The sequence below is a fragment of the Heterodontus francisci genome, chromosome 14 (assembly GCF_036365525.1).
Source record: "Heterodontus francisci isolate sHetFra1 chromosome 14, sHetFra1.hap1, whole genome shotgun sequence".
Lineage (NCBI taxonomy): Eukaryota > Metazoa > Chordata > Chondrichthyes > Heterodontiformes > Heterodontidae > Heterodontus > Heterodontus francisci.
Genome location: NC_090384.1, coordinates 66,856,488 through 66,883,644, shown reverse-complemented (window position 1 = coordinate 66,883,644; position 27,157 = coordinate 66,856,488). Strand labels below are relative to the sequence as shown.

General features: G+C 45.8%; 1 protein-coding gene across 2 annotated transcripts in view; it reads left to right on the top strand.

Annotated features, from left to right (window-relative positions):
• Positions 1 to 27,157, top strand: part of LOC137377094 (ecotropic viral integration site 5 protein homolog) — a 279,264-nt gene that overhangs the window by 128,518 nt on the left and 123,589 nt on the right. The window contains exon 6 of one of the 2 annotated variants that reach the window (XM_068046389.1): positions 10,319 to 10,399. In XM_068046389.1, coding sequence (XP_067902490.1) covers positions 10,319 to 10,399 — 81 coding nt within the window. Of the gene's footprint in view, positions 1 to 10,318; positions 10,400 to 23,259; positions 23,350 to 27,157 lie in introns of those variants that run through there. The other variant, XM_068046391.1, reaches the window with a different exon arrangement.

Sequence of the window (27,157 nt, the reverse complement as noted above, 5' to 3'; positions counted from 1 at the left end):
TGACTGCAGAACCATAAATGTAAGGCATGTTGGTAGTGAAAAGAGTGAAAAAATCTGCAAATGACAAACAGCCGTCATTGAAGACTGAAGGCTCAAATAACAATGATGAATGGACACCGGACACTTTCAGAAATGCGTTGCAAGCATCAGTGCGTTCCTGACATAAGCTTCCAATGAACATTTTTCTTTTCATCTGAAACAAAACAAATGATTTATGAGAGTGCATCAAATATTAAAGTAAATAAAGATGTATTTAAACTTCAGCAGTATGTGCACAATATTTACTGCACCTGTGCCAACTTTGTGCTCAAAACTGTATCTTTTTTCATTTTCTACCACAATGCCTAGGTGCTACCCTGACATTAGCAGCTGAGTTGGAGGCAGTCCAGTCAGTGTGCTGCCCCATTGCTGGGATGACAGTGGTGGGCATCCTCTGGAGGAACGGGTCTTTGATGGCGCCATCCTACTTGGGGTCTGCATCACTGGTGCGAGAGTATCTCCCGTGTGCTCGCCTGCTGGAGGTAGGGAGGTCAAAGTCGGGGGAGAAGAATGAGACGCCATTTACCCTTGGTATGTCCTGAAAGGAAGGCCCCAGGGCGCTGGCATGAGCTTGTCCTCCATCTGGGTGTATGTTGGCCCTTCTGCATGAGGGGAAGGAGCACCCGTAGGGAGGTCCAGGTTCCGCGTCCATCTCTGGCTTAGGCTTTGCTGCATGGAGCCCGTGGCTACAGCGATGGAGTGCAGGTCAAAGCGGAAATGGCTCGAGTGCTCAACCAGACTCGCCACAGAACTCGCCAAACTCTCGACTGAGAAAGTCATATGCCTGGAACACGGCAGACATCCGGGCTTGTATGGACTCACAGAATCACACTCCTCCATGGCATGACCTCAGGCATCTCCGACATATTTTCCACACGGCTTTGCTGCACACCCAGCAGAGTTCTCATAGCAACAAGCAGAGGATCATCATGAGCATGGGATTGAGTAGGGATCTGGTCCCCAGCAGTCCTCCGATTGTCAGGGGATCAAGCTAGCACATGCTTCCTCAGCCGCTGGGACCTATCTGTGTCATGCACAGCAGATTGTGACCCTGATTCTAATCTTAAACCCCCAGCAGACCATGTGGATGTATCTGCACTGGCGGAGGTGGAAGAAAAGGCAGGTGACGGTGCACCCTCTGGAGCATTGGTTTCATCTTCCTCTCCATAGGAGAGGAAGTCTTGGGCCTCAAAGCATTCAGAGACTTGAGTGCAGGGACCTGCAGTGGACACAAACAGAGGCACATTAAGCATCAACTGAACATGAGTCCACACACTTTACTTTGGTGTGACCATATAGCTGAAAGACTGAAGATGGAACCTCATCCTTACACCTTGAGGATCCTGCCTCACCATTTGCGATTGCCCTGCCTCCCCCCCTCTCGCTATTTCTGCCGCCACTCCTCCTCAGCTATGTCAGCACACTGCTGTCTGGGACACTTCCACTTGTCTTTGCCTGTTCACACTGCATATTTATCCTGCAGAGACAGTGCAGATGTAATGACATGTCAACAGACAAATCACAACCATTGTAAACATGCATCAACATCACTCATTCAGAACTGGCTTTCGCATGACCCATCCAAGCACAATAACAATGCCAGTTGTCAACTTTACACACAATCAGTAAGTGTATGACACCAAGGCTGCTAACACATTCCACTGCATGCCTTGTCTGCCCTCTGTCTTAGAGAGACGGAGCCAGGGAGAAAAACAATGGAACAGCTTCGCCAAGACCACCCTCGCCGATCTGAGCAAGTCATTGATAGGCTTGCGACCCTGCACCCAGGTTCTGCGTGTCACCCCACAGTTCAACACCTCCTCTGCTACCTCCATCCAGGCTGCTTTGGTCAGGCATGAGGGTCTTTGGACCCTATCGGCAGGGAAGAGGACCTCCCATCTTTCCCTGACGGCCTGGAGGAGAACCTGCAGGGAGGCATCATTGAACCATGGGGCGGGATGCCGCCTGCTGTCTGACATTTTCTTTGCTCTTGCTGCAGTGAAAAAAAAATAATGGGGAGTTTCTTCTGGGTTTGTCAAATTAAGGAAGGAAAGAACAGTTACAGTTGAGTAAAAGATTTAATTTTGGTAACTCTAAACACACTTACATAACACGAAGGCTGCTGCTTCTTGAGGCTTGAAACAAAGAATGCTTTATAGCCATGGTGATCATGGTGCTTGAGCCAGTGATGGCAGGTTCCACCAATGAAAGACTGTCCCGCCACATGATCACATATGTCTCCTGTGCCCGTCGCTGCACCGTTCATTTGCGTGCGATACAGGAAAAATGGTGGAAGCAGAAGTTACGCCAACTTCCAGTTCCACTATCGAATGCTGCGGGACTCAAAATCCCAGCCTCTGTGTGTGTTTTGAGAGCCATACATTAAGAGTCATTTCCGTACTTCATGACAATGTTTTCTTAACAGTGGTCAAGTAATATTTTTTATTATTAAAGAGTGTTATTACTATTTAACATTTAAAAGTTCAAGGTAATGTATAGGTTAACCATCAAGCTAAAAGTTTCATTTTGAGTATTAAAACAATTTTGTTGCTTTTATTTGATTTTCATTTGAAACTTAAACAAACACACATTTCCTCACTTTAGTTTCCTGCAAATATAGATGTGCCATTTCCCCTTCCAACTGCCTGCTAGCTGTGTAACTGCCTAGTTTAATCATTTCTTAGCTGCTTAAAAGGGGCAAGCAGATGTGACATAGGCTCGAAACACCACTGGGTTTAAATTGTACTTCACTGCAGGAAACAGCTAGATATTACTCACTGCCTCCAACACAGCTGAGATCAACTCTTGGGCTGAATTTTACTAGCCTTTTAGGAACAGGCTGGATGACAGGAAGGCTGGAAAAATGGCGCAGGAAATTGTCAGGTGGCATGCCCGATGTCTTCTCAGCCATGCCATTTTGCCAGTGGGGGGAAAACTGGCAGACGGCCTGCCCACCTAATTGAGCCACTTAAGTAGCCAATTAAGGGCCTCTTTCTGCCTCTGCTGGCATTTTGTCAGTCTCTAGGGGGCCCACAGCCATATGGGGAGGCTGCCAGGTAAACTCTGGCAGTATCCCAGCAGGCTTCGGGGCGGGGGGGTAGGTAGGCTCCTTTTTGGGCATGTTTTGGGCCACAGAGGGGCCCCCTAGTGGCATTGGCTGCCCCCATGTCAATAGCGCTGCCTGCCCTAAGTGTCCAGCCCCGCACCACTCCACCCCACTCCACCACAGCTGACTTTGAGGGTGTCTTCATCCTCCAGGTACATTGCCAGCAGGGGCCACCATTAGTGCTGAACTGCTGGCACTCTGATTGGGCCGGCAGCACTTGGGGGTGGGCCACCACTTAATTGGCTGCGCTGGCAGAATGCGACCCTGGATCCCTCTGCCCACCCAAAGCGGGTTCTCCCCTCTCCCTGCCCACCACCCACCAATTTTGGCCCAGCAGAGGGATCCCTGCTGCCTTTGCTAAATCCAGTCCCTCGTGTGCGGAAATATGGGCGTGAATCTACATCCCAGTTTAGTACTGAGTGACATGGCACAAATATACACCAGTCACTGTGTCACTGGATTACCTCTAGATTTTCAGTTTGTAAATGTAAAGAAGTCTCCTGTCCCTGCTGCTTATGTCATCTCTACCTTGCATCTATTTAAGCCTTTTAACACACTCTGTCCGAAATGCATTATGCAATAGCTCCTTCATAATTGCCATCTTTAAATCTATTATGATTAATATTTTAACAAAAACAGAGGAAGATGTTGGGAAGCTCAGCATATTAATTGTCTAATCACTGAATGATCTTTCTTGAAGAAGTTTACCATTAAGTCTCATTTTTAATTTCAGATTATATTTTCAACAAAAGATAAACAAATCACACTTCATTGTCTAATTTTCAGGCTTTGATGAAGAAAATTTCATTTGGAAAAAGTTACTATTGCACACTTGGTAGACCTGTTTTTGTCCTATTTGTACTTTTTTTATTATTTGCTGCCATTTAGGAATGAAACAATTTCTTTGATCACTACTCATCGTGCTTTTGCAGCGACTTACACCAGAATGTCACTTCTCTACAGTGTTGGAGCTTCAAAACATACTGACATCAACTCTTTTTTGCATTAGCACCAACATAAGTGGCCCTTTACATGTACATTGGGGATCATGTTGAAATAGCTAAGGATGAAGTTGAAAGACTTAGAAATCTTAATGAACTCAACACAACGGGTGGGATTTCAAATTGTCACTGAAGGTGGGAATGTGGGCAGGTGGTCGCTTAAAACTGCCCCTTGGGTAAGCAGGCCGGTTTTCTGACACAAAACCGGCACCCTCAGATTTTGAATGGCGCCGTTGGGAGTCAGAAGAGGCAACCTGCCCGCTCTGTGTAATGGGTCAATTAGCATATCGGCGAGCTTGTTGGCAGCTCACTTAAGGGCCAGACTTGGAGTTTGGTTCTAAGGGGCGGCGTCGATGCAGCGTTAGGACCACGACGAAGAGGAGGAGATGACCTAGCAGGGAGCCAGCTGGAACAGTGGGACAGAGGCAAGAGGCAACATTGAAGGAGGAAGGCTGAGAGATGGCCCTCATTCACAGGCAGGCAGTTGTGCTCATTGATAAGAAATATCCTGCATATTTTTTGCATTCTTGACAAGGGCTTTTGCTAGGGGAGGTGGTTCAGGCAGACTCCACAGTCCAACAAAGGAAGAGCATGAGCTTCTCCGAGCTTGGTCCAACCAGCGATGAGGAGCAGCAGCTGCTGGAGCAGAGGCAGACCCTGGGGCACCAGGGATACAAGGGCGAGGAAGGAGGGGCAGGAAGGCGCCAGAGCACACTCCATCACTGTGCCAACCCTCACTTCACGTTCTCCTGCGTTTCGCCAACATGATATGGAAACACACAAGTCAGCCTTTGTGTAGCCTTTCCCAGTGCTTTATTACTTAGCAGTTAACTATTATTTACATCCTAATCACCCAGGTGATCTGGACGCCTGTCTCTGACTGAGATGCCTGTGGCGGTTGTCCTTGTCGTTGCCCACAAGGGTGGTGAAGCGGAGACTATCAATGACTTCAAGAGGATGTTGGATGGCAACCTGAGAGAATAGACTTGCAGGGCTACGGGGATCAAGCCAGGGAGTGGGACTGACAACATAGCTCCGAGGAGAGCTGGCTTTGACTCGATGGGCCTAATGGCCTCCTTCTGTGCCATAATGACTCTATGACAAAGTGACGTTACCGATGTGGTGACTTCTGATGACAGCCACTTCTACGAGGTACTTCCCCTGTGGCTGAGGTTGAGCTAGAGGCAGGCTGCTCGTTTGTGCCTATCTGGGACTGAGATGCCTGTGGGGGTCGTCCTTGTCCAAAGGATGCTGCACCGGCAATGCTACGGGACAGCCTCTGTCCCAAAGTGTAACTGCACAGATGCTTCATCTGTCAGAGGGGCCATGGGGGAGGATGATGAGAACCCCTTGAGGGGTGCCCCCCCCCCTCATCACCATCTGTCATCTTCTCAGCCCTTTCACAGTGACGTTGATCGCTGGAGGGGATTATTGCTTGAACACAGCTGGCATCCGCTCCATGCTTCTTTGCGGCACTGACTGGTCAATGCTGCTGAGCCTGGATTGCATCCTGTGTATGTCAGTGCGCTGTTCCTGCATCCTCTCTGAGTGATGCCACACATAGCTCTCCAAGAGGTGGACCGCTCTCTCAAGGGAGGAGCTCATGCGCACAAATCACTGAGTCATTGTGGAGCATGAGATGAATGGAATCCTCCATTCTCACCCAATGGCTCCACAGAGCCTCAGGTAATTCCAACACGTCTCATGCTGGTTTCCCAGGTAGAACCACCTGTTTTGTGACTCCCAAGGCAGTGCATCTCCACGCTCCTGAGTAGGACTGCGCCAGTCCTTCATCCTCCGAAGGGCACCGGCCATAGCCGAATCCTCCTGCTCTGAAGTGATGTGTGTTTCATCCTGTGCCACCTCTAATAAGGCTCGAGGGCCCAGCGGGGTGCGAGTATCTGAGCTGGTGGAGGGTGCTCTAGTAAAACGTGACATGCAAGCTCCAAGGTCTCTTCCTTATCTGACTTCTCAGGAACTTGTTCTATGAGTGTAGACTCCTGCTCTTTTGCAGCTGGCCCTGTGAGAGACATAAGAGAAAATGGTGATGAGAGTTCGGGACTGTCAACTGATTCTTCTGCTGCTTAAAATAATATGACAGCTTATGCCTTGACAGTTTGTGGTACAGAAAGTATTGCCATGTATCCCCTGAACATAGAGATGTTGTGATCTTCTCCCCCTGTCTGTGGTGGACTTCTGCTTCTCTGTCCCCACCATCCCTGTGACTGGACACTCTGTCCACGTCAAGGACCTGCTCCTCGAATCACGTCAGTACCGCAAGCTGGAGCACTCCACTGTCCAGATGTACGTCCTCATTCTCCTGAGAGTTCAACTCCCTTTTGGCCTGCAAGGTGAAGAATGACACTGTTAGGACAATTCCTCCCTCGCCACTTGCAACTTCTCATTCACAGACAATATTGCAGTCTGCACTCCAGCCTCCTGACCAGCGGCACTGGGATCCTGACCTATGCTTATGGGTCAGCAAGGCACCTGAGCACACCTCTCTCTCATGGTGAGGAGAATTCTATGTTCTCTCAGGATGCTCCCTCTTTTTTGAACTCTTGTGATTGCTAACCAGGAGGCATACCAGCTAGCTCTCTCTTGGCACTCACCTTGCCAGGCCAAAGAAGGTCATTGAAGCATTTCTGGCACTCCAGCCAGTTCTTGCTCACCACTGCTCTGTTGCAGACCTCATGTACCACCTCCAGTCATGCCCTCTTGGTGAGTCTTGCGGGCCTTCTGTTGTCGCCGGCAGGGAAGAGAATGTTCCTTTGTGCAGTCACTGCTTCCCATTTCAGCATGCCAATGATGAGCTCAGTGATGGCTCTGGTGGATGTGTGAGCAACATTGTACCTCTCTTCAACAGCGCTTTAGGGATTACGTACTGGTGTCATCAACCATGTACAGAGTGAGTAACCCTTGTCACCCAGGATCCATCTGTCACTTCGGCTAGTTCCTCAAAAACTGCTGGCAGTTGGGAGATCCTCTAAATGTAGGAGTCATGAAAGCTGCCTGGGAAATGTGCGCAAACATGCATGATTCTTCTTCTGTGGTCACAAACCAGTTTCACGTTTAAAGAATGGAAGCCTTTGTGATTAACCAAGACAGCAGGCTGGTCCCAGGGAGCTCTAATGGCCACCTGAGTACAATCGATCACCCGTTGCACTCTTGGGAAGACAGTGAAGGCGCCGAAGGCTGCAGACCTTGCTGCCTGGCTGTCCTCGTGTACAGGTAAGTAGATGAAATCATTGGCACGTCAAAAAAGGGCATTGGTTACCTCTTTGATGCACCTGTGGGTCACAGACTGTGAGATGTGACATATGTTGCCTGTTGTTCCCTGATGGCAAAGAGGTTGAGTGCAGTGATAACCTTGAGGGTAAGTGGCATGGGGTTCCCAATGAAAACAGGTGGCTGCAGGTAATGCTGAAGGATCGTACACATTTCTGTCGCCATTGCAAGTTACATCCTCATGCTTCTTTGGCATTGCCTCTCTGACATCTGAAGGTAATGTGTCCTTGTCCTGAGCATCTGATGACATGCCACCGCCCATCTTCAATAATGCCTTTCTTGGGTGGCTTCATTCTGAGCAGCCTCACCCTCTTGTGTTGACTGCTGCTCCTGTTGAGGCATCAGCCGTTGATTGCCAAGATAATTCCTCAGTTCTCTCCCTCTGCAGTTGTTCACATGTTAGAGGACAAATTGCAGCTATGAGACTCATGTCTTTGCAGCTTTTCAATTGTTGGCATGAGAAGAGTGTTGTAAGACCGTCATTCTGCCATTCAGCAGAACCATGAAAGTCATGAGCAGATCGTTATCATGTGCCTTACATTTGCGTGCAGCAGGAGATCCCACCCACTATCATTGGTCTCCTCCCAATCGACTTGCATTCCTTGATTGGACATGTGGTTTGCATTCTTCTTCCAGAAAACGTTGCGTCAGCAATACCAGGCAAGTTTGCCCACCTTCCAACCTCCTCTTGCCACCTTCCAGCCTGCACCCATCACCCTTGACCCACCCAACTTAATCTTCACTCTTTTTCCTATTACCATAGAACCTCCCCCCATTACCATGGACTGGTTCATCATCAATTTATACATACCATTTCTCCCCCTGTCCCTACTCCCGTCACCATCCAACTGCCGACTCTCACCCTTGAACCTCCAAGAATCCATCTTGTTATCGTGACAGATTCCTAATCCCCTCCCTATGATGACCTCAAATGCCCAACCCTAAGTCTCGACCTTTCCCCCCCCCCTTGCATATACCATTGCCCCCCTGTGACTGTGTCCGTACTTTCTGCCAGCCAGTACCCTGATGTGAACACACAGGACTCCAATGATGACAGCAATCCTCCCTCCTTTTAGGCCTCTCGTGACCATTAGTTTTCTGACAGGAAAATATCAACCCACCAGCCCCTGCAACCACACACAGCCAACCTCATCATCAAACACAGCCATTACACACCCTGGACTCTGCCCTCCTCCCTCCCTGCACCCGACCACAAACCTTGGACGTTGCCCTCCTCCCTTCCCTGCTCCTCCATCCACCCAAGACCGCACCCTGTCCTGCTCGACTAACCTTCCCTGCTCCTCCATGCACCCGAGACCCCACCCTTCCTTGCTCCTCCATGTAGTCCCTGCCCATTCTGTCGCCGCTATGATTCATCCTTGCTGGTGTCGAACCTGGAGGCAAACATTCATTCCAATGGTGGCGTGGAGGTAAACATCCATTGCAGTGCTGGCCTGGAGGCAAACATCCATTCCAGTGCTGGCATTAGTTTAGTGGCTGAGTGAAAGAGAGAAGAGCACAGTCCTGAGACTCAACTGCATAAATCCGATGGTTGCACACCACGTTGAAACATTAGTGAACCGGGTGGCACGAGAATATTGCTCGCCGTTCAGTTAATCTGGCCTAAATCCTAACTATGCGCGGGATAATGAGTATTCATGGCATGCAAATGAATGCAAAGCTGCAATCTGCCACTGCGTTGGGGGAGCCCTAGAACGCCTCAAACCCGCCGACGACTTAATTCCTCTAAAATATCCCACCGTTGGGAATCCGTAAAAACACCTCCCTGCTTAATTATATAACTCTGCACACCACCAAATCCACTGCGGCAGACTGCATAAAATTCTCCCCGTCGTGAAATCAGGGTTTCAACCTGCGATTTGAACTCTCGTCCAACAAAGGAAACCATGAGGACATAGGAAGTCATAATCAAATAGCACAACCTGGTCAGGTTGTGCCTTGAGGACTGTGTTCACGTCTGTAAACAAGACATAGGGAGAAGTTCAAATACAGGAGGCAGTGTAGGGCAAAGCCACAGAGTTGATCTCTAGTGTTAACAGTCTAGGTTACGACAAAAGACTGAACAAGCTTTGATTTTCAACCTGGAAAGGAAACATCTGAGAGGAAATCTTAAAAAGGTACATAATATAGTTAAAGAAATGGAAGAGGTCAATCTGGAATGTAACTTACAAGAGTGGAACAAGTGGGCATATGAAACTGTTCACATTGGCAGAAGGGTCAAGAAACAGAGGTCACGACTTAAGGTGATTGGCAAAAGAAGCAACAGCGACATGAGGAAAATCATACTTATGCAATGAGTGGTCAGGATCTGCAATGCACTGCCTGAGAGTGTGGGGAAGGCATATTCAATCGAGGCTTTCAAAAGAGAAATGGATAATTATCTGAAGAGAAAGGATTTGTAGGGCTACAGGGAAAAGGTGGGGTTAGTGGGACTAGGTGAGTTGATCTTGCAGAGAGCTGGCATGGACATGACAGGCCGAATGACCTCCTTCTGTGCTGTAAACATTCTATGATTCTATGCTGAGAAGAATAAAATATAAATTTGCACAAAAACTGATAAACATGTGGCACAGACTTGCAGATAGGTGGTGCAAGCTCTGGAATCATTTAAGGACCGTTTTATGCTGTAATGGTAGAGATTCAGTGTCTTCCTGGATAGATAGATGGAATAAGATGTGGTGAATGACTTTCCTCATTCATTATTATTTTGTCCAGAAAATTGAAGGCAATAATATTTGACATCTTTGTCTATTAAAAGTGACTTACACTGCAAAAATACATTGCCACTGCACTTAAAAACTGAGCCATTACTAAAATGAGCACATGCTTTTTTGTAAATAACTCTTTTATTTTTGTTTTACAGCATAAACATTTGGAGATTGAGAGAATACCCAAATGGGTCAAAATGGTTAAGAAATGGGACAAGTACAGAAACAGTGATAAGGTAACATTGATTACTTAAAAGACATCCACAATAGATCTGAATTTGTATGTTTGAGTTATTCTCCATTTTTGTAACCAAAACTACACCAAATTCAACCAAAATTCAGTTCCAAGATTAACTTTCTTGGTTCACTCCAGAACTGGCCTACACTGAAGCAAACTAAGTCAGTCAAATATAATTTAACCATGGAGTAGCTCCAGTATAACTGGAAAACAGTCTGTTTTGGATTCCATATTATGTGCTTCAAAGTGTACTATATAGTGATACAAATGATTGCATTTATTTTATGTTATAAGAAGTTGGGGAGACTCCAGACATGTTTGTACCATGCATGAATATCTTTTAAACAAAACAGATCAAGAAAGAGACCAGGAATAATAGCTGATCACTTGTTAAAGTTTCACAAGCAGAGTGAGGTAGCTGTATGACATTGAGTTGTATTGCTAGTACTGCAGAATACCAAGCAAAGAATATTATACTTAATCCATGTAAAACTTGGCATATTATGTTCACTTTTGGGCCCCAGATACGGTGAAGGATATTTAAGCTCTGGAGAAGGTGCAGAGTGCAACGACCAGAATGATACCAAATTTCAGAGTACTTAGTTGTGCGAATAGGCTCGAAGAATTGATATCTATTTCTAAGAAACGCAGGCTTAGAGGGAGATATGATTATGATTTTTAAAATGATGAAGGAATTGACGCAGTCTGATTGGATATGTTTTTGAAGTGGATAGGGAAGGCAAAGCTAGAAGTTATACTATAAAAACCATGAGAGAAGAGTTAGATTAGATATAAGGAATATTTATTTTTTACAGAGAGTCATAAGTCTCTGGGATAAAGTACCAAAATATATTGTGATTAAGGAGTCAACAAAGTCCTTTAATAGGGAACTTAACATGTTTCTGAGAGTAGATTTCCAGTTTTAAATAGGGTTACTAATCCTCCTGTTTTGTCATTGAATCTGCAAAAAACTAAAGATTAACCTTCAGGACATCGCGAAGAGCAACCTTGCCGATTTTCCAATAATCCCACTGCTGCGCCCCACGCACTGTTGCTCCCGTTGGATCCTTAGAAATGTACAGTGCTTCCCTTTACAGTGCAAGAACATGACATATTCTATTTTTGAATTGATAAGCTGCAGAATAAGCAGGCACATCCTGACAGAGCCTGACCCACAGAAATGGAAGTCACTGCTGACAGAGTTCATCAGCCCCAACCTCTTGTCAGTGCTCTGTCCACCTACCAGTGTGATCTTCAGCAGGCTGCAGTTGCAGCTCTGCCTGATGGAGCTGAACAAATCCTGCAGCTCCTGCAGCGTCTCCGACGCATCTGCTCTGATCATGCAACCTTCCACAACAGCGCTTCTGATATGTCTTCCTTTTTCCTCAACCGAGGATTCCCCCCACCCCCCCCCCCCCCCCACACTGTGGTTGACAGCGCCCTCAACCGTGTCCAGCCCATTTTCCGCACCTCTATCCTCACCCCTTCCCCTCCCTCCTAGAACCGCGACAGGGTTCCACTTGTTCTCACTTTCCGCCCCACCAGCCTCCATATCCAAAGGATCGTCCTCCGCCATTTCCGTCACGTCCAAAGTGATGCCACTACCAAACGTATCTTGCCCTCCCTTCCCCTATCAGCATTCCGAAGGGATCGTTCTCTCCGCGATCCTCCATTACCCCCACCACCTCGTCCCCTTCCCACAGCACCTTCCCCTGCAATCGCAAAAGGTGTAATACCTGCCCACTTACCTCTTCTCTCCTCGCTATCCAAGGCCCCAAACACTCCTTTCAGATGAAGCAGTGATTTACTTGTACTTCTTTCAATTTATTATACTGTATTCGCTGCTCACAATGTGGTCTCCTCTATATTGGGGTGACCAAACGCAGATTGGGTGACTGCTTTGCGGAACACCTCCGCTCAGTCCGAAAGCATGACCTCAAGGTGTATTTGTTTTAATGCAAGAAGTGTAGTAGGTAAGGCAGATGAACTTAGGGCTTGGATTAGTACCTGGGAGTATGATGTTATTGCTATTACTGAGACTTGGTTAAGGGAAGGGCATGATTGGCAACTAAATATCCCAGGATACCGATGCTTCAGGCGGGATAGAGAGGGAGGTAAAAGGGGTGGAGGAGTTGCATTACTGGTCAAAGAGGATATCACAGCTGTGCTGAAGGAAGGCACTATGGAGGACTCGAGCTGTGAGGCTATATGGGCAGAACTCAGAAATAGGAAGGGTGCGGTAACAATGTTGGGGCTGTACTACAGGCCTCCCAACAGCGAGCGTGAGATAGAGGTACAAATATGTAAACAGATTATGGAAAGATGTAGGAGCAACAGGGTGGTGGTGATAGGAAATTTTAATTTTCCCAACATTGACTGGGATTCACTTAGTGTTAGAGGTATAGATGGAGCAGAATTTGTAAGGAGCATCCAGGAGGGTTTTCTAGAGCAGTATGTAAATAGTCCAACTCGGGAAGGGGCCATACTGGACCTGGTGTTGGGGAATGAGCCGGGCCAGGTGGTTGACGTTTCAGTAGGGGACTACTTTGGGAATAGTGATCACAATTCCGTAAGTTTTAGAATACTCATGGACAAAGACGAGAGTGGTCCTAAAGGAAGAGTGCTAAATTGGGGGAAGGCCAACTATACCAAAATTCGGCAGGAGCTGGGGAATGTAGATTGGGAGCAGCTGTTTGAAGGTAAATCCACATTTGATATGTGGGAGGCTTTTAAAGAGAGGTTGATTAGCGTGCAGGAGAGACATGTTCCTGTGAAAATGAGGGGTAGAAATGGCAAGATTAGGGAACCATGGATGACAGGTGAAATTGTGAGACTAGCTAAGAGGAAAAAGGAAGCATACATAAGGTCTAGGCGGCTGAAGAAAGACGAAGCTTTGAAAGAATATCGGGATTGTAGGCGCAATCTGAAACGAGGAATTAAGAGGGCTAAAAAGGGTCATGAAATATCTTTAGCAAACAGGGTTAAGGAAAATCCCAAAGCCTTTTATTCATATATAAGGAGCAAGAGGGTAACTAGAGAAAGGATTGGCCCACTCAAGGACAAAGGAGGAAAGTTATGCGTGGAGTCAGAGAAAATGGGTGAGATTCTAAACGAGTACTTTGCATCGGTATTCACCGAGGAGAGGGACATGACGGATGTTGAGGTTAGGGACAGATGTTTGATTACTCTCGGTCAAGTCGGCATAAGGAGGGAGGAAGTGTTGGGTATTCTAAAAGGCATTAAGGTGGACAAGTCCCCAGGTCTGGATGGGATCTATCCGAGGTTACTGTGGGAAGCGAGAGAGGAAATAGTTGGGGCCTTAACAGATATCTTTGCAACATCCTTAAACACGGGTGAGGTCCCGGAGGACTGGAGAATTGCTAATGTTGTCCCCTTGTTTAAGAAGGGTAGCAGGGATAATCCTGACGTCAGTGGTAGGGAAGCTACTGGAGAAGATACTGAGGGATAGGATCTATTCCCATCTGGAAGAAAATGGGCTTATCAGTGATAGGCAACATGGTTTTGTGCAGGGAAGGTCATGTCTTACCAACTTAATAGAATTCTTTGAGGAAGTGACAAAGTTGATTGATGAGGGAAGGGCTGTCGATGTCGTATACATGGACTTCAGTAAGGCGTTTGATAAGGTTCCCCATGGTAGGCTGATGGAGAAAGTGAAGGCGCATGGGGTCCAAGGTGTACTAGCTAGATGGATAAAGAACTGGCTGGGCAACAGGAGACAGAGAGTAGCAGTGGAAGGGAGTTTCTCAAAATGGAGACGTGTGACCAGTGGTGTTCCACAGGGATCCGTGCTGGGACCACTGTTTTTTGTGATATACATAAATGAATTGGAGGAAAGTATAGGTGGTCTGATTAGCAAGTTTGCAGACGACACTAAGATTGGTGGAGTAGCAGATAGTGAAGGGGACTGTCCGAGAATACAGCAGAATATAGATAGACTGGAGAGTTGGGCAGAGAAATGACAGATGGAGTTCAATCAGGGCAAATGTGAGGTGATGCATTTTGGAAGATCCAATTCAAGAGTGAACTATACAGTAAATGGAAAAGTCCTGGGGAAAATTGATGTACAGAGAGATTTGGGTGTTCAGGTCCATTGTTCCCTGAAGGTGGCAATGCAGGTCAATAGAGTGGTCAAGAAGGCATACGGCATGCTTTCCTTCATCGGACGGGGTATTGAGTACAAGAGTTGGCAGGTCATGTTACAGTTGTATAGGACTTTGGTTCGGCCACATTTGGAATACTGCGTGCAGTTCTGGTCGCCACATTACCAAAAGGATGTGGATGCTTTGGAGAGGGTGCAGAGGAGGTTCACCAGGATGTTGCCTGGTATGGAGGGCGCTAGCTATGAAGAGAGGTTGAGTAGATTAGGATTATTTTCATTAGAAAGACGGAGGTTGAGGGGGGACCTGATTGAGGTGTACAAAATCATGAGAGGTATAGACAGGGTGGATAGCAAGAAGCTTTTTCCCAGAGTGGGGGATTCAATTACAAGGGGACATGAGTTCAAAGTGAAAGGGGAAAAGTTTAGGGGGGATATGCGTGGAAAGTTCTTTACGCAGAGGGTGGTGGGTGCATGGAACGCATTGCCAGCGGAGGTGGTAGACGCGGGCACGATAGCGTCTTTTAAAATGTATCTAGACAGATACATGAATGGGCAGGAAGTAAAGAGATACCGACCCTTAGAAAATAGGCGACAGGTTTAGATAGAGGATTTGGATCGGCGTAGGCTTGGAGGGCCGAAGGGCCTGTTCCTGTGCTGTAATGTTCTTTGTTCTTTGTTCAAGCTTCTGGTTGCTGACCATTTCAACACCCCCTCCCCCTGTCCTGGAATTGCTGCAGTGTTCCAGCGAACTTCAACGTAAGCTCGAGGAACAGCACCTCATTTACCAATTAGGCACACTACAGCCTGCTGGATTGAACATTGAGTTCAATAATTTCAGAGCATGATGGGTCCCCCTTTTTATTTTTATTTTTAGTTATTTTTTCTTTTTTCTTTGTTTATTTTATTTTAGTTTGTTTCTACTGTAACTACCCACTTTTTTCATGTTTGCACTTGGGGCCAGGGCTGTTCATTTTTCTGTTAATTAACACCCTCTCTGTACTGACGCTTTGTCTTTCACCACACCATTAACATCCCGTATGCCTTTGCTCCATGACCTTCTGGTCTGTGACCTTGTCCTATCAACACCTCTTTTGTTATCTCTTGCCCCACCCCCACTTTACTTGTTTAAATCCTTTTACATTTCTAATATTTGCCAGTTCTGATGAAGGGTCACTGACCTGAAGCGCTAACTCTGCTCCTCTCTCCACAGATGATGCCAGACCTACTTAGTATTTCCAGCATTTATTGTTTTTAAATCCAGCAGCTTGTTGACTAGCGGAATCAAGTCCTCAATTCCCCAGTTCCCCATAGCATGCTTCCAGCGGCTTTACCCAGCTATTTTCTTCCGGATTCTTTCATTTCCACCAGCTGCAGGAAGTGATGCAATCTCCCAGAATACGCATAACTAGAGTTGGCCATATTATTAATAGTGATAAGTTGTTAAGTAGTTGTGATTAGATTGTACAGAGCTACGACGATAACTGCAACTTCATTGCTTTAGGGATTTGTAGAGGAATTTCCTGAATTGGTCACTTTTTTTTCTGTGTCTTTTTCCTTTCCTAGGAGGTAGCACGATTAAGGGAATGGGTGAATAGTATACATGGTTGCATCTGTCGATATATTCATGTGTCTTTACATTCTAATATGGTGCAAAAATGAATTAAACTGCATATGAGCCCGAAAGGTTTTTACTTTTTTTAAGTGGACTCAGGACAACCAGCCCGAAGTACAAATTCTGATTTTGATGCAGCTGCATTAGTCAATACCATTTTGGTTGCTGAGTGCTGAATTCAACTATAATTGTGGTATAAGGATGTAAACCAGGTCAGATTAATTTCAGACAGTAAGGCCTTGTTAATGATTTTAAAAATGTATCTATATATTTGAAGCTGACTCAAGAGATTTCCTTGGTTCACTAGTTGCAGCAAAATTAGAAATGTGTTTGTTACAAATGTGTTTATCCATTTGATAGAAATAAATGGCAAGTAAAATCAAGATGAACCCAAAGATGTTTTATCAATACATTAAGAGTGAGAGGCTAACTAAGGAAAGAGTAGGGCCCATAAAAGACCAAAAAAGGTAACCTATGTGTAGAGGGGGAAGATGTGGGTATGGTTCTAAATGAACACTTTGCGTCTATCTTCACAAAAGAAGGGACGATGCAGGCGTTGATGTTAAGGAGGAGGAATGTGAAATATTGGATGTGATAAAGTTAGGGAGAGAGGAAGTATTAAGGGGATTAGCATCCTTGAAAGTGGATAAATCACCAGGGCTAGATGAAATGTACCCCAGGCTGTAAATAAAGCCAGGGAGGAAATAGTGGATACTCTGACGATCATTTTCCAATCATTGGATGTATTTGTGGTGCCGGAGGATTGAAGGACTACTAACGTTGTACTTTTGTTTAAAAAGGGAGCGGGGGATAGACCGAATAACTACAGGCCAGTCAGTCTAGTCTTGGTAGTGGGCAAATTATAGGAATCAATTCTGAGAGACAGGATTAACTGTCACTTAGAAAGGCATGGAGTAATCAAGGACAGTAGGCATGGATTTATAGAATCATAGGAAGTTTAAGGCACAGAAAGAGGCCACTTGGCCCATCGTGTCTATGCCAGCCAAAAAACAATCCACCTATTCTAATCCCACCTTCCAGCAATTGGTCCGTAGCCCTGCAGATTACAGCACTTGAGGTGCATATCCAGACTCCTTTTGAATGAGTTGAGGGTTTCTGCCTCAACTACCCTTTCAAGCAGTGAGTTCCAGACCCCCACCACCCTCTGGTTGATAAAGATTTTTCTCATCTCCCCTCTAATTTTTCTGCCAATCACTTTAAACCTATGCCCCCTAGTCACTGACCTCTCTGCTAAGGTGAATAGACCCTACACCTCCACTCTGTCCAGGCCCCTCAAAATGGTGTACATTTCAATCAGATCTCCCCTCAGCCTTCTTTGTTCGAAGGACAACCCCAGCCTTTCCAATCTTGCCTCATAGCTGCGTTTTTCTAGTCCTGGCAACATCCTCGAAAATCTCCTCTGTACCCTCTCTACTGCAATTACATCCTTTCTGTAATGAGGTGACCAGAACTGCACACAGTACTCAAGTTGAGGCCTAATCGATGAATTATACAGTTCCAGCTACCTGCTCTTATATTCTATACCTCGGCTAATAAAGGAAAGGATTCCATATGCCTGTTTAACCACCTTATTGACCTGTTCTGCTACCTTCAGGGATCTGTGGACATTCACTCCAAGGTCCCTTACTTCCTCTACGCTTCTCAGTATTTTCCCATTAATTGTGTATTCCTTTGCCTTGTTTGACCTTCCCAAATGCATCACCTCACACTTCTCCAGGTTGAATTCCATTTGCCACTTTTCTGCCCTTCTGACCAGACCATCAATATCTTCCTGCAGCCTACAGCTATCGTCCTCGCTATCTACCACAAGGCCAATCTTTGTGTCGTCTGCAAACTTTTTGATCATGCCCCATACATTTATGTCCAAATTGTTAATATATACCACAAAAAGCAGGGGACCCAGTACAGAGCCCTGCGGAATGCCACTGGAAACAACCCTCCAGTCGCTAAAATATCCGTCAACAATTACCCTTTGTTTCCTACCACTGAGCCAATTTTGTATCCACCTTGCTGCATTTTCCTGGATCCCATGGGATTTTATCTTTTTAACCAGTCTGCCATGTGGGACCTTGTCAAAAGCCTTGCTAAAATCGTAGTAGACCACACCAACTGCACTATCCTCATCTATCCTCCTTGTTATTTCTTCAAAAAAATCAAGTTGGCGGCGCAGTGGTTAGCACCGCAGCCTCACAGCTCCAGCGACCCGGGTTCAATTCTTGGTACTGCCTGTGTGGAGTTTGCAAGTTCTCCCTGTGACCGCGTGGGTTTTCGCCGGGTGCTCTGGTTTCCTCCCACAGCCAAAGACTTGCAGGTTGATAGGTAAATTGGCCATTATAAATTGCCCCTAGTATAGGTAGGTGGGGATGTGGTAGGAATATGGGATTAGTGTAGGATTAGTATAAATGGGTGGTTGATGGTCGGCACAGACTCGGTGGGCCGAAGGGCCTGTTTCAGTGCTGTATCTCTAAATAAATAAATAAACAAGATCTTCGTTTAACAAATCCATGCTGACTATCCTTGATTAACCTGTGCCTTTCTAAGTGACAGTTTATCCTGTCTCTCAGAATAGATTCCAATAATTTGCCCACTAATGAGGTTAGACTTACTGGCCTGTAATTATTCGGTCTATCCCTCACTCCCTTTTTAAACAGAGGTACAACGTTAACAGTTCTCCAATCCTCCGGCACCACACCTGTATCCAGTGAGGATTGGAAAATGATAGTCAGACCTTCTGCTATTTCCTCTCTTGCTTCTTTTAACAACCTAGGTACATTTCATCTGGCCCTGGTGATCAATCCACTTTCAAGGATGCGAATCCCATTAATACTTCCTCTCTCCCTGTGTTTATCACATCCAATACTTAACACTGCTCCTCCTTAACTACAATATCTGCATCATCCCCCTCTTTTGTGAAGACAGGTGCAAAGTATTCATTAAGAACCATACCAACATCTTCTGCCTCTATCCCTAGGTTACCTTTTTGGTCTTTTATGGGCCCTACTCTTTCCTTAGTTATCCTCTTACTCTTAATGTATTGATGAAACATCTTTGGGTTCATCTTGATTTTGCATGTCAATATTCTTTCATGCCCTCTCTTTGCTTTCCTAATTTCCTTTTTGATTTCACCCTCCACTTTCTGCACTCCTCTCTGCTTTCTGTAGTATGGAGTTCTCGGTGTCGGATTTAAGCTTTCCTTTTCTGCCTTATCTTACCCTGTAAGCTCCTTGACATCCATGGGGCTCTAGATTTGGCCGTCTCACCCTTTTTCTTTGTGGGAACGTGTTTACTCTGAACCCCTTGAATCTCCCCTTTGAATGCCTCCCACTGCTCTGACACTGATTTACCTTCAAGTAGCTATTTCCGGTCCACTTTCGCTAAATCACTCCTCAGTTTAGTAAAATTGGCCTTGCCCCAACTGAGAACTCTAACTCCTGTTCTATCTCTGTCCTTTTCCATAATTATGTTGAAACTGACTGAATTATGATCACTGCCACCAAAATGCTGTCCCACTGTCACTCGTTCCACCTGCCCATCTTCATTTCCTGAAACTAAGTCTAAAACTGCGCCCTCTCTTGTTGGACTTGATACATACTGGCCAAAGAGTTCTCCTGAATGTACCTCAAGAATTCTGCTCCCTCAATTCCTTTCACACTAAAACTATCCCAGTTAATATTGGAGCAGTTAAAATCCCATACTGTTCTTGCACTTCTCAGAGATCTGCCTACATATCTGCTCTTCTATCTCCTTTTGACTGTTTGGGGGGGGGGGGGGGGGGGGGGTCTATAGTACACTCCCAGTAGTGTGATTGCCCCTTTTTTGTTCCTTAGCTCAATCCATATGGTCTGATTTGATGAACCTTCCAAAATATCATCCCTCCTCACAGCTATAATAGTTTCCTTGATTTGTTAAGGAAAGATTGTGTCTGACCAACATGATTGAATTTTTTGAGGAGGTAACAAGGAGGTTTGATGAGGGTAGTGCAGCTAATGTGGTCTACATGGATTTTAGCAAGGCTTTTGACAAGGTCCCACATGGCAGACTGGTTAAAAGATAAAATCCCATGGGATCCAGGGGAATATAGCAAGCTGGATACAAATTGGCTCAGTGGCAGGAAACAAAGGGTAATGATTGACAAGTGTTTTTGTGACTGGAAGGCTGTGTCCAGTGGGCGTCTGCAGGGCTCTGTACTAGGTCCCCTGCTTTTTGTGGTATATATTAATGATTTGGACTTAAATTTAGGAGTCAGATGACACAAAAATTGGCCGAGTGGTTGATAGTGAGGAGGGAAGCTGTAAACTGCAGGAAGATATCAATGGACTGGTCAGGTGAACAGAAAAATAGCAAATGGAATTCAACCCGGAGAAGTGTGAGGTGATGCATTTGGGGAAGGTCAAACAAGGCGAAGGAGTACACAATAAATTGGAGGATACTGAGAGGTGTGGAGTAAGTGAGGGACCTTGGAGTGAATGTCCACAGATTGCTGAAGGTAGTGGGACAGGTTGATAGGGTGGTTAAGAAGGCATATGGAATCCTTTCCTTTATTAGCCGAGGTATAGAATATGAGAGTAGAGAGGTTATGCTGGAGCTATATAAAACACTAGTTAGGCCACAACTTGAGTACTACGTGCAATTCTAGTCACCTCATTACAGAAAGGATATAATTGCATTAGAGAGGATGCAGAGGAGATTTACGAGGATGTTGCTAGGACTGGAAAATTGCAGCTGTGAGGAAAGGTTGGATAGGCTGGGGTTGTTTTCCTTGGAACAGAGGAGGCTGAGGGGAGATTTGATTGAGGTGTACAAGGTTGTGAGGAGTCTGGACAGAGTGGATGGGAAAGACCTATTTCCCTTAGCAGAGGGGTCAGTGACTAGGGGGCATAGATTTAAAGTGAGTGGTAGAAAGAATAGAGGGGAGATGAGGAAAAATATTTTCACCTAGAGGGCGGTGGAAGCCTGGAACTCACTGCCCGAAAGGGTAGTTGAGGCAGAAACCCTCAACTCATTTAAACGATGTCTGGATATGCATCTGAAGTCCCGTAACCTCCAGGGCTACGGACCAAGTGCTGGAAAGTGGGATTAGGCTGGGCGGTTTGTTTTTCGATCAGCACAGACACGATGGGCAGAGTGGCCTCCCTCTGTGCTGTAAATTTTTCTACATTTTCTAATATTTTAAATATCTGAAAAGGAGGAATATGCAGGGATGTGGGGAGAGGGCAGGGGAGTGACAGTACATGAATTGCTCTTTAGGAGGGCCAGCACAGACATGATGGATCAAATGGCCTTCTTCTGTGCTGTAACAATTCTGTGATTCGATGAGCACAGAAATTATCTTGCTCCATGTTGAAACTGGTATTATTCAATTTAAAGTAGTCTGTTTTGTGCATTGTGTTTGGTAGAATTGTAACAAATTCAAGGTTATCATCGCCTGCAGTTGTGCTTGTGGATGGTGTACTGCAGTATTTTGAAAGTGGGTGGTTAGTTACATATGCAAATATAGTGGGAAGAAAGGATGGATGTGCTTTCATTGTTAAAAAAAAATTGAGATGCAACGATGCGCTATGTAAATATGCATGGCACAAAATCTTAATTTGTGAATGTTTGTATCGGGGAAAGGTTAAAAATGCAAACAGTGACGATGGGAAATAATACTAGAGACTCAGAGTCAAAGCGATCAGGCAGAAAAATAGAAAGGATATGATCTGACAAATGGACAAATTGGTATTGGATGTCTTATGTGGTGTATATGTAGCTTCAGTTTAGAGAATATAATGTTGATTTACTTGTCAGATTGACAGTGAGACTGACTTAAGCACAGTTAAGTCACCTTCCTCATATGGTAATTGATTTGTTTTTACACTTTTTGTTAAAACATCCATTTATTGTTAAAATTCTGCCGCATAAAAGGTCTTAGTTTGATTTGTAATTTTGTGCCATTTTCCAAATGAAACAAGTCATGAATTAACTTACTAAAAACTTTGCAGTCTGTTAATGTAACTGCTGGGGATACTGACTTGAAATGTTAACTGATACTAACATGAAGTATTTCCTTTATCGCAGATAAGGCACTTTTTTGTTCCCCACTGTTAAGGCTGTCACTTCCTTTGATTTTTAAAAACAGATTCTACACAGTGATTTTAGGCATTAAGGTGTTGTAGTTGCTCTTTAAAGGTTATATTTATCTGGATTTAATTGTAGTTTTAAGTTATTTATTTCAGAGAACAAAACATAATGCATGGAAATTTGAATAATGCTTGTTATCGGGCACAGGGATCACGATACATGATTATCCTCTGCATGGTCCTGTTGATGCAAGCAGCACACAAACTTCGTGATGGCTCCTGATCTGAGTGACTTCACCGTGCAGCCCAGGGCAGAATGCGCTGCTGACTTTCTGCTTAACAAGGGGTCCAGCAGCATGGACGGCTAGTCCGATGCATAGCTAGCCTGGGCTTCTTAAAGACAGCCTGCCTCTCTTAAGGGGAACTGCACTAATGCAACAGAAGCTACTGCAGACTGTGTGCTGAAAGGTAAAGTGCAGCAAATGGAACACCAGGCAAGAGGGAGGTTCACATGTTTTCTATTGCAGCCCTGGAGGCATTAGTGATGAAAAGGAAGGGAAATGCCAGGATCCTGAAGGGGGCCAGGAGGCCCTCAAGGCACACCCTGAGAAAGGAATAGGAGCATGTCACCATGGAGATCAATTCCTGGAGTCTGGCTGCAGTACCAAAAAAAGTTCAGTTACCTCATATGGGTAGGGGTGGTCAAGGTCAGTGCATGCATGTTCAAATTACATCTCCTACCCACCATTCCACCAACATCTCATGCTGCTTAATGCACCACACCCCCATCACTCATTCATCAGCAATCAGGACTCATGCCTAACATTCTGATACACCACATCATCCGCACATACCGACCAATACTGCCAAACTCACACCCATCTCTTGCAGCTTACACATACCTCCAACTATTCAGCAATGAAAGGAGTATCACCCAGGCACATTGCAACACACATTGACATTCTTCCCTCTCTCTTACAGGCAAGGTGGCCCATCACTGCAGGGGGCAGCAGAAAATTAATGGAGGACAGGCATGCCTGCTTCAACTGAGCCCTCTAGATGGTGCTCCGCATCATGGTGCCTGCTGTTACTGAGGCCATTGCATGCGGCGTTGACCAAGAATTTTCAGGATAACAGTATGTTCTTGCCTTAAGCCCTTCTCAAATCCCACCTTGCCCTCATCCTGCTATCTGGCATGAGTGCAAGCTGCATATGGTATGACCATGGACTCTAGCTTTGCACTTCACCCTACTTCTTCACCCCAACCCTCTGCTTCTGCATTTCTGCTTTCAGATGCCAGACCTCTGTTGAAGAAGCACCGTCACTTGATCTGGCACTTGCAGCCAACAGCTCTGATACTGGCACTGTGCAAATTTTAGAGGGTACTATAGAGGCAGGATCAGCACGTAGAATCATAGAAATTTACAGCATGGAAGTAAACCATTCAGTCCATTGTGTCTGTGCTGGTCGACAAGTAGCCATCCAACCTAATCCCACTTTCCAGCTCTTGGTCTGTATCCTTGTGGGTTACAGCACTTCAAGTGCATTTCCAAGTACTTTTTAAATGTTATGAGGGTTTCTGCTTCTACCAGTCTTTCAGGCAGTGAGTTCCAGATTCCCACCGCCTGCTATGTGAAAACATTTCCACTCGAATCCTCTCTCAACCTCCTACCTCTTACACTAATTATATGCCCCTTGTAATGGACCCCTCAATCAAGGGGAATAGGGCCTTCCTACCCACTCTATCTAGACCCCGCATAATGTTCCTCTCAGCCGCCTCTGTTCCAAAGAAAATAACCCTATCCTATCCAATTTTTCCTCATAACTAAAATTTTCCAGTCCAGGCAACATCCTCGTAAATCTCCTGTAAACTCTCTCGTGCAATCACATCTTTACTGGCTGTGACCAGAACTGCACACAGTACTCCAGCTGTGGCCTAACTAGTGTTTTATACAGAGATAAAAATAGAAAGTGCAGGAAATACTCAGCTGGTCTGGCAGCATCTGGAGAGAGAAACAGAGTTAATGTTTCAGGTCGATGCTTGCTCTGAACCCTCACTATCTCTTCCTTGAATGCTTCCCAGTGAACTGGCCCTGATTTACCTTCAAGTAGTCCACTTTAGCTAAATCACAACTCAGCTTCATAAATTTAGCTTTGCTCCAGTTGAAACCTTTTATCCCTGGTCTATCTTTGTCCCTTTCCATAACCATCCTAAATTTAACACAATTATGATCACTTCCATCAAAGTGCTCCCTAACTGATAGCCCTTCCATCTGCCCAGCTTCATTCCCTAAAACTGAGAGTGGAACCGCCCGCTCTCTTGTTAGGTCGTGCTGCGTACTGGCTAAAAGAGGGCTCCTGAAAGAATTTGAAGAATTATGCTCCCTCTGTGCCTTTCACACTAATTCTATCCCAGTTAAATGAGGGTAGTTGAAATCCTTCACTATTACTGCTCTATTATATTTGCACTTCTCAGAGATTTGTCTGCATATTTGCTCTTCTATCTTCCACTAACTGTTTGAGGGTGTATAGTACACTTCCAGCAGTGGGATTGCCCCTTTTTTGTTCTTCAGTTCAATCATATGGCCTCATTTGATGATCCTTCTACCATATCATGCCTTCTCACAGCTATAATTGTTTCTTTAATCAATATTGCGACCCCCCCCCCCCACTGCACCTTTTTTATCATCCTCTCTATTCTGAAAACCCTGTAACAAGGAATGTTGATCTGTTATCCCTGCCCTTCTTTCAGCCACATCTCAGCAATAGATGTAAGACTCATCTGCCTTATTCCCTAGACTTCTTGCATTGAAGTGTATACCATTTAGCACTGTTGAACTCCCTTGTTATCTGTTTTCTCGCTTTTGTTTCCTCTTCCTTCCAAACACAATTAAAATTTTTCTGCCTTCCATTTCCAACTTTTCTTCTTTCCCTTCTGATGAATTTACTCTCAAGTTCCCATGCCCCTGCCAAGCTAGTTTAAATCCTTCACTGCAGCAGGAGCAAAGTACCCTGCAAGTACATTTGTCCCGACCCTGTTGAAGTGCAACCCGTCCAGCTTGTACAGGTTTCACCTGCCCCAGAACCAGTCCCAATGCCTCAGGAATCTAAAGGACGTCTTCCTACACCATTTCTCCAGCCATGTATTCATCAGCTCTATCTTCCTATTTCTGTACTCACTAGCACGTGGCACCGGGAGTAATCTGGAGATGATTACCTTTGAGGTTCTGCTTTTCAATCTCTCTCCTAGCTCCTTAAACTGTGCCTTCAGGACCTCATCGCTCTTTCTGTTATGTCATTGATGTCAACATGGACCACCATCTCTAGCTGTTCACCCTCCCCAGAATGTCCTGCAGCCACTCAGTGACATCCTTGACCCTGGTACCCTGGCACCAGCGAGGCAACATACAATCCTGGAGTCACATCTGCAGCCGCAGAAGCGCCTGTCAGTTCCCCTCTCTATCAAATCCCCTACGACTATTGTTCTACCACTTTTCTTCCTCTCGCCCTGTGCATCTGAGCCATCAATGCTGCTGTGGACTTGGCTCTGCCTGCTCTCTCCAGAACTGAATGCTGTTTGGAGAGTGAGATGCATGCGTGGCATTCCTGCCCTGCCTTGTCCTCCTTGTCCTTCTGGCGGTCACCCATTCCCTCTCTGGCTGCATATGTTTAAGCTGCAGGGTGAACACCTCCCGAAACGTGCTATCCACAAAGCTCTCAGCCTCGTGGCTGCCCCGTAGTGACTCCAGTCACTGCTCAAGCTCTGAATCCCAGAGCTCCAACTGTGACACTTCCTGCATATGTGGTCATCCAGGCCACGAGAAGTGTCCTCGATTTCCCACATGGCACAGGATGTGTATTCCACGGGGCTGAGGTTCCCTGTCATGCCTTTACTTTTTAGATTATTATTTAGAAACACTCACCAGGTGTTGCTGTCTCCCACTCCCTCAATCAGACTGCTTCTTGTTTTGTAAAAGACCAGAACAGCACCTCTTTCCTCTCTGCACTAAATTCTTCACTCACCAAAATCCTGGATCTGTGTTACTCGTGGTGAGTCACCAGGCAACCGGGACAAGAGAGTGTGGTGGAGCCAGATTCAGTCATAGCTTTCAAAAGGGAATTGGATAAGCACCTGAAGAGAAAAAAAATTGCAGGCTACAGGGAAATGGCAGGGGGTGGGGCGAGCGAAGTAGCTCTTACAGGGAGCCAGCATGGACATAATGGGCCAAATGGCCTGCTTCTATGCTGTAACCATTCTATGATTCTATGAAATGGTGCCAGCTCACCAGCGGGTGAGGTTGCAGACAAATTCTACTGCACTGGACTCAGATGAGGGAGTCTGACTCCAACTTGGCACAGGGCTTTGTGCAGAGCCTGGAGCCCACCCTTTCCAGCTTGGAAGTGGACCCACCTTTGATGCAGTCTCTGACAGCCAATGGCTCAGCTTTCATTGCAGCACAGACAGAAGCCCCCAATGTTTCAGTGCTCCAGTGGAAACTCAGATGAGATCATGAGAGCGATGTTTGGTGTCGTGTAGGCTCAGACTGTTGCCAAAATGGTACCAGTGGCCAAAACGGCATGGAGGCTCTCACAGTAATCCAGCAATCTGTCCTCCAATAGATTACTAGGATTGCTGAAGCTTCACCCTGGACATGTGCTAGTGACTCTTTGGATCACAATCCTGCTGTCCTAGCTCAGGATAGCAGCATTCATGCTCCCACCATTGCAACTCCACTAGTGTCCTTGTTGTTGTTTCTCAGCCAACCAGCCCAAACTGCTGTTGCCAATGCAGAAGTGGTGCTGTCCAAAGCCAGGCCCACCAGGCCCAGAGCTGCTCAAGATTGACCTGCAAGACCACCTGCAGTCTCCCCCACGACCACCTGCAGTCTCCCCCACTGAAAGTCAGCAGCCTTCCACCAGCCATGCTGCAGCCACCTGGGTAAT